General features: G+C 56.2%; 1 protein-coding gene across 1 annotated transcript in view; it reads left to right on the top strand.

The window, feature by feature from the left end:
- The first annotated feature begins 5,463 nt into the window (after window positions 1–5,463).
- NGB (neuroglobin) overlaps window positions 5,464–7,805 on the top strand; it is a 34,174-nt gene continuing 31,832 nt past the window's right edge. Inside the window, exon 1 of the mRNA XM_029597402.1 lies at window positions 5,464–5,987. Within this exon, the coding sequence (XP_029453262.1) occupies window positions 5,884–5,987 (104 nt within the window). The 5' untranslated portion in view covers window positions 5,464–5,883. The remainder of the gene's footprint in view (window positions 5,988–7,805) is intronic.

Below are 7,805 nucleotides of genomic sequence, written 5' to 3'. Positions count from 1 at the left end.
TCTGCTTTCCTGTGCTCTGGTTTAGTTTGTTTGCTCTGTTAAACAGTGCAGAATACAATGATTTCTTGTAATTCTTCTTCTAGTATACGGTTTGTACTTCTGAGTAGTTTCTATCCTAACTCCTACTCTGAGTTGCAGCCTATTGATCTTTAGCTTGAATATGCACCAGATGAGAGCACCCTGAGCATCCAACAGAGAGACCCTCACACACAGCTCTGCCAATGCACCTCCCTCCTGCCCTGCAGCACCCCTGCTATTCCAGTACTGAGACCCTCACACACACAGCTGTGCCAATGCACCTCCCTCCTGCCCTGCAGCACCTCCTGCTATTCCAGTACTGAGACCCTCACACACACACACACACACACACACACACACACACACACACACACACACAGCTCTGCCAATGCACCTCCCTCCTACCCTGCAGCACCCCTGCTATTCCAGTACTGAGACCCTCACACACACACACACACACACACACACAGCTCTGCCAATGCACCTCCCTCCTACCCTGCAGCACCCCTGCTGTTCCAGTACTGAGACCCTCACACACACACACACACAGCTCTGCCAATGCACCTCCCTCCTGCCCTGCAGCACCCCTGCTATTCCAGTACTGAGACCCTCACACACACAGCTCTGCCAATGCACCTCCCTCCTGCCCTGCAGCACCTCCTGCTATTCCAGTACTGAGACCCTCACACACACACACAGCTCTGCCAATGCACCTTCCTCCTGCCCTGCAGCACCCCTGCTATTCCAGTACTGAGAACCACACCCACACCCACACAGCTCTGCCAATGCACCTCTCTCCTGCCCTGCAGCACCCCTGCTATTCCAGTACTGAGACCCTCACACACACACACACACAGCTCTGCCAATGCACCTCCCTCCTACCCTGCAGCACCCCTGCTATTCCAGTACTGAGACCCTCACACACACACACAGCTCTGCCAATGCACCTCCCTCCTACCCTGCAGCACCCCTGCTGTTCCAGTACTGAGACCCTCACACACACACACACACACACACAGCTCTGCCAATGCACCTCCCTCCTGCCCTGCAGCACCCCTGCTATTCCAGTACTGAGACCCTCACACACACACACAGCTCTGCCAATGCACCTCCCTCCTGCCCTGCAGCACCCCTGCTATTCCAGTACTGAGACCCCCCCCCCCCCCACAACACAGCTCTGCCAATGCACCTCCCTCCTACCCTGCAGCACCCCCTGCTATTCCAGTACTGAGACCCCCACACACATACACAGCTCTGCCAATGCACCTCCCTCCTGCCCTGCAGCACCCCCTGCTATTCCAGTACTGAGACCCTCACACACACACACACAGCTCTGCCAATACACCTCCCTCCTGCCCTGCAGCACCCCTGCTATTCCAGTACTGAGACCCTCACACACACACACAGCTCTGCCAATGCACCTCCCTCCTGCCCTGCAGCACCCCTGCTATTCCAGTACTGAGACCCCCCCCACACACACACAGCTCTGCCAATGCACCTCCCTCCTACCCTGCAGCACCCCTGCTATTCCAGTACTGAGACCCTCACACACACAGCTCTGCCAATGCACCTCCCTCCTGCCCTGCAGCACCCCCTGCTATTCCAGTACTGAAACCCCCCCCCCACACAAACAGCTCTGCCAATGCACCTCCCTCCTACCTGCAGCACCCCTGCTATTCCAGTACTGAGACCCTCACACACACACACACACACACACACACACAGCTCTGCCAATGCACCTCCCTCCTACCCTGCAGCACCCCTGCTATTCCAGTACTGAAACCCCCCCCCCACACACACAGCTCTGCCAATGCCCCTCCCTCCTACCCTGCAGCACCCCTGCTATTCCAGTACTGAGACCCCCCCACACACACACACAGCTCTGCCAATGCACCTCCCTCCTGCCCTGCAGCACCCCTGCTATTCCAGTACTGAAACCCCCCCCCCACACACAGCTCTGCCAATGCACCTCCCTCCTACCCTGCAGCACCCCTGCTATTCCAGTACTGAGACCCTCACACACACACAGCTCTGCCAATGCACCTCCCTCCTACCCTGCAGCACCCCCTGCTATTCCAGTACTGAGACCCTCACACACACACACAGCTCTGCCAATGCACCTCCCTCCTACCCTGCAGCACCCCCTGCTATTCCAGGACTGAGACCCTCACACACACACACACACACACACAGCTCTGCCAATGCACCTCCCTCCTACCCTGCAGCACCCCTGCTATTCCAGTACTGAGACCCCCCCCGCACACACAGCTCTGCCAATGCACCTCCCTCCTGCCCTGCAGCACCCCCTGCTATTCCAGTACTGAGACCCCCCCACACACACACAGCTCTGCCAATGCACCTCCCTCCTGCCCTGCAGCACCCCCTGCTATTCCAGTACTGAGACCCCCTCACACACACACACACAGCTCTGCCAATGCACCTCCCTCCTACCCTGCAGCACCCCTGCTATTCCAGTACTGAGACACTCACACACACAGCTCTGCCAATGCACCTCCCTCCTACCCTGCAGCACCCCTGCTATTCCAGTACTGAGACCCTCACACACACACACACACAGCTCTGCCAATGCACCTCCCTCCTACCCTGCAGCACCCCTGCTATTCCAGTACTGAGACCCTCACACACACACACACACAGCTCTGCCAATGCACCTCCCTCCTACCCTGCAGCACCCCTGCTATTCCAGTACTGAGACACTCACACACACAGCTCTGCCAATGCACCTCCCTCCTACCCTGCAGCACCCCCTGCTATTCCAGGACTGAGACCCTCATACACACACAGCTCTGCCAATGCACCTCCCTCCTACCCTGCAGCACCCCTGCTATTCCAGTACTGAGACCCTCACACACACACACACACACACACAGCTCTGCCAATGCACCTCCCTCCTACCCTGCAGCACCCCCTGCTATTCCAGGACTGAGACCCTCACACACACACACAGCTCTGCCAATGCACCTCCCTCCTACCCTGCAGCACCCCCTGCTATTCCAGGACTGAGACCCTCACACACACAGCTCTGCCAATGCACCTCCCTCCTGCCCTGCAGCACCCCTGCTATTCCAGTACTGAGACCCTCACACACACAGCTCTGCCAATGCACCTCCCTCCTGCCCTGCAACACCCCTGCTATTCCAGTACTGAGACCCTCACACACACACAGCTCTGCCAATGCACCTCCCCCCTGCCCTGCAGCACCCCTGCTATTCCAGTACTGAGACCCTCACACACACACACAGCTCTGCCAATGCACCTCCCTCCTACCCTGCAGCATCCCTGCTATTCCAGTACTGAGACCCCCCCACACACACACACAGCTCTGCCAATGCACCTCCCTCCTGCCCTGCAGCACCCCTGCTATTCCAGTACTGAGACCCTCACACACACAGCTCTGCCAATGCACCTCCCTCCTGCTCTGCAGCACCCCTGCTATTCCAGGACTGAGACCCTCATACACACACACACAGCTCTGCCAATGCACCTCCCTCCTACCCTGCAGCACCCCCTGCTATTCCAGGACTGAGACCCTCATACACACACACACAGCTCTGCCAATGCACCTCCCTCCTGCCCTGCAGCACCCCTGCTATTCCAGTACTGAGACCCTCACACACACACACACAGCTCTGCCAATGCACCTCCCTCCTGCCCTGCAGCACCCCTGCTATTCCAGTACTGAGATCCCCCCACACACACACAGCTCTGCCAATGCACCTCCCTCCTACCCTGCAGCACCCCTGCTATTCCAGTACTGAGACCCCCCCCCCACACACACACAGCTCTGCCAATGCACCTCCCTCCTGCCCTGCAGCACCCCCTGCTATTCCAGGACTGAGACCCTCATACACACACACACAGCTCTGCCAATGCACCTCCCTCCTACCCTGCAGCACCCCTGCTATTCCAGTACTGAGACCCTCATACACACACACACAGCTCTGCCAATGCACCTCCCTCCTACCCTGCAGCACCCCTGCTATTCCAGGACTGAGACCCTCATACACACATACACAGCTCTGCCAATGCACCTCCCTCCTACCCTGCAGCACCCCTGCTATTCCAGTACTGAGACCCTCACACACACACAGCTCTGCCAATGCACCTCCCTCCTGCCCTGCAGCACCCCTGCTATTCCAGTACTGAGACCCTCACACACACACACACACACACAGCTCTGCCAATGCACCTCCCTCCTACCCTGCAGCACCTCCTGCTATTCCAGTACTGAGACCCTCACACACACACACACAGCTCTGCCAATGCACCTCCCTCCTACCCTGCAGCACCCCTGCTATTCCAGTACTGAGACCCTCACACACACACACAGCTCTGCCAATGCACCTCCCTCCTGCCCTGCAGCACCCCTGCTATTCCAGTACTGAGACCCCCCACACACACACACACAGCTCTGCCAATGCACCTCCCTCCTACCCTGCAGCACCTCCTGCTATTCCAGTACTGAGCCCCCCCACACACACACACAGCTCTGCCAATGCACCTCCCTCCTGCCCTGCAGCACCCCCTGCTATTCCAGTACTGAGACCCTCACACACAGCTCTGCCAATGCACCTCCCTCCTGCCCTGCAGCACCCCTGCTATTCCAGTACTGAGACCCTCACACACACACACACAGCTCTGCCAATGCACCTCCCTCCTACCCTGCAGCACCCCTGCTATTCCAGTACTGAGACCCTCACACACAGCTCTGCCAATGCACCTCCCTCCTGCCCTGCAGCACCCCTGCTATTCCAGTACTGAGACCCTCACACACACACAGCTCTGCCAATGCACCTCCCTCCTGCCCTGCAGCACCCCTGCTATTCCAGTACTGAGACCCTCACACACACACACAGCTCTGCCAATGCACCTCCCTCCTGCCCTGCAGCACCCCTGCTATTCCAGTACTGAGACCCTCACACACACACACACGCACAGCTCTGCCAATGCACCTCACTGCTCCAGTACTGAGAAAACTATGCCCCTCCAGCCCCAGAACTCTGCCTGTGCACCAGGGTCCTGACTACCCCCTGCTAGTTGTGTTTTTAAAAACAATTTAAATATTGTATATGTGTGTGTGTGTGTAAATATGTTCATATATATAGCATAGAATTACACTGCTATTCCAGAGCTGAGATCCCCTCTCCCCCTATCCTTACACACAGTTCCTATCCTGACTTGTATATACAGTGTCCCTGATGTAAGGCTTTCCATGCCTAACTTTATGTGGGGGGGTGATGTGTCAGGTGTGGACAATGCTGATCTATTTCTAGTTATTAATCCTTTATTTTTGGAAAGGAATATAAATATATAAAAATATCTGTGTCTGCACACAGAGAGAGAGAGAGACACACACACACACATAGACACCCCTCCCTACCTAGGTATTCCTGTATAAAAGCAGTTCGAGCCCTCGGAAGAAGGGCACAGAGAGAGACAGCGGGAAGGGGCCACTGTTACTTTAAGAGAGCGAGGCAGGGAGAGGCAGCTGCTGGGTCCTGCTGCAGCGGAGAGAGACAACTCCATGGAGGCGGTGAGCGCAGGGAGGGCAGGCGTCAAGCAGGCACAGATACCCAGAAGGCAGTGAAGGAATGAAGCAGGCAGTTCATATCATGGAGCTTCCCAGCCCCTCCAGGTCCCTCCGATTGCACAGACTTTCCGTCTAACTGCCTGGGGGGTGGCTGCAGGCTGCCCAGCGCCTCTCCAGAGAGCCTTTGGAGAGGGGGATTATAAAAGTGGGTGTGGGTCAGTTCACAGGGTGCTGACTGCGTCAGCCTTAGGGTCCAGGCATAGCTGGGAGCCTTGGAGAACCCTCAAGGAAAATTCAGCAGCAGAGGCTGAAGGATGGAGAGTGGGGAATTATCACAAGCAGAGAAGGAGCTGATCCAGGAGACCTGGGAGAAAGTGAGCCAGAACCCACAACACCATGGCATAGTGCTCTTCACCAGGTGAGTGCTGCCCTACACTAGGTGAGGGAGTGATGGGTGTGAGTGCTACTCTCCACCAGGTGAAGGAGTAATGGGAGCGAGGAAGGGAGGGAGGGAGGGATGTGAGTGCTGCTCTTCTCCAGGTGAGTGAGTGATGCATGTGAGCACTGTCTCCACCATGTGAGGGAGTGATGGGAGTGAGTGCCACTCTCCTTCAAATGAGTAACTAATGGGTGTGCATACTGCTGTTCCCAGGGGAGGGAGTGATGAGAGTACTGCTTTCCTTCAGATGAGGAAGTAATGTGTGTGAGTGAGTGAGTGATGGGTGTGAGTGCTGCTCTTCCCCAGGTGAGTGAGAGATGGATATGAGTGCTGCTCTCTTTCAGGTGAGTGAGTGATGGGTGTGAGTGCTGCGCTTCCCCAGGTGAGTGATTGATGGGTGTGAGTGCTACGCTTCCCCAGGTGAGTGACTGATGGGTGTGAGTGTTGCGCTTCCCCAGGTGAGGGAGTGATGGGTGTGAGTGCTGCACTTCCCCAGGTGAGTGAGTGATGGGTGTGAGTGCTGCACTTCCCCAGGTGATTGAGTGATGGGTGTGAGTGCTGCGCTTCCCCAGGTGAGGGAGTGATGGGTGTGAGTGCTGCGCTTCCCCAGAAAAGTGAGAGATGGGTGTGAGTGCTGCGCTTCCCCAGGTGAGGGAGTGATGGGTGTGAGTGCTGCACTCCCCAAGGTGAGTGAGAGATGGGTGTGAGTGCTGCTCTCCCCAAGATGAGTGATTGATGGGTGTGAGTGCTGCTCTCTTTCAGGTGAGTGAGTGATGCATGTGAGCACTGTTTCCACCATGTGAGGGAGTGATGGGAGTGAGTGCCACTCTCCTTCAGATGAGTAACTAATGGGTGTGCATACTGCTGTTCCCAGGGGAGGGAGTGATGAGAGTACTGCTTTCCTTCAGATGAGGAAGTAATGTGTGTGAGTGAGTGATGGGTATGAGTGCTGCACTTCCCCAGGTGAGTGATTGATGAGTGTGAGTGCTGCGCTTCCCCAGGTGATTGAGTGATTGGGTGTGAGTACTGCGCTTCCCCAGGTGAGGGAGTGATGGGTGTGAGTGCTGCTCTTCCCAAGGTGAGTGATTGATGGGTGTGAGTGCTGCTCTCTTTCAGGTGAGTGAGTGATGGGTGTGAGTGCTGCTCTTCCCAAGGTGAGTGATTGATGGGTATGAGTGCTGCTCTCTTTCAGGTGAATGAGTGATGGGTGTGAGTGCTGCTCTTCCCCAAGTGAGTGAGAGATGGGTGTGAGTGCTGCTCTCCCCAAGATGAGTGATTGATGGGTGTGAGTGCTGCTCTCTTTCAGGTGAGTGAGTGATGCATGTGAGCACTGTTTCCACCATGTGAGGGAGTGATGGGAGTGAGTGCCACTCTCCTTCAGATGAGTAACTAATGGGTGTGCATACTGCTGTTCCCAGGGGAGGGAGTGATGAGAGTACTGCTTTCCTTCAGATGAGGAAGTAATGTGTGTGAGTGAGTGATGGGTGTGAGTGCTGCACTTCCCCAGGTGAGTGATTGATGAGTGTGAGTGCTGCGCTTCCCCAGGTGATTGAGTGATTGGGTGTGAGTACTGCGCTTCCCCAGGTGAGGGAGTGATGGGTGTGAGTGCTGCTCTTCCCAAGGTGAGTGATTGATGGGTGTGAGTGCTGCTCTCTTTCAGGTGAGTGAGTGATGGGTGTGAGTGCTGCTCTTCCCAAGGTGAGTGATTGATGGGTATGAGTGCTGCTCTCTTTCAGGTGAATGAGTGATGGGTGTGAGTGCTGCTCTTCCCCAAGTGAGTGAGAGATGGATATGAGT

The sequence above is a fragment of the Rhinatrema bivittatum genome, chromosome 4 (assembly GCF_901001135.1).
Source record: "Rhinatrema bivittatum chromosome 4, aRhiBiv1.1, whole genome shotgun sequence".
Classification (NCBI taxonomy): Eukaryota; Metazoa; Chordata; class Amphibia; order Gymnophiona; family Rhinatrematidae; genus Rhinatrema; species Rhinatrema bivittatum.
Note: the sequence above shows the minus strand (reverse complement) of the source record. Positions and strands in the feature narration are given on the sequence as shown.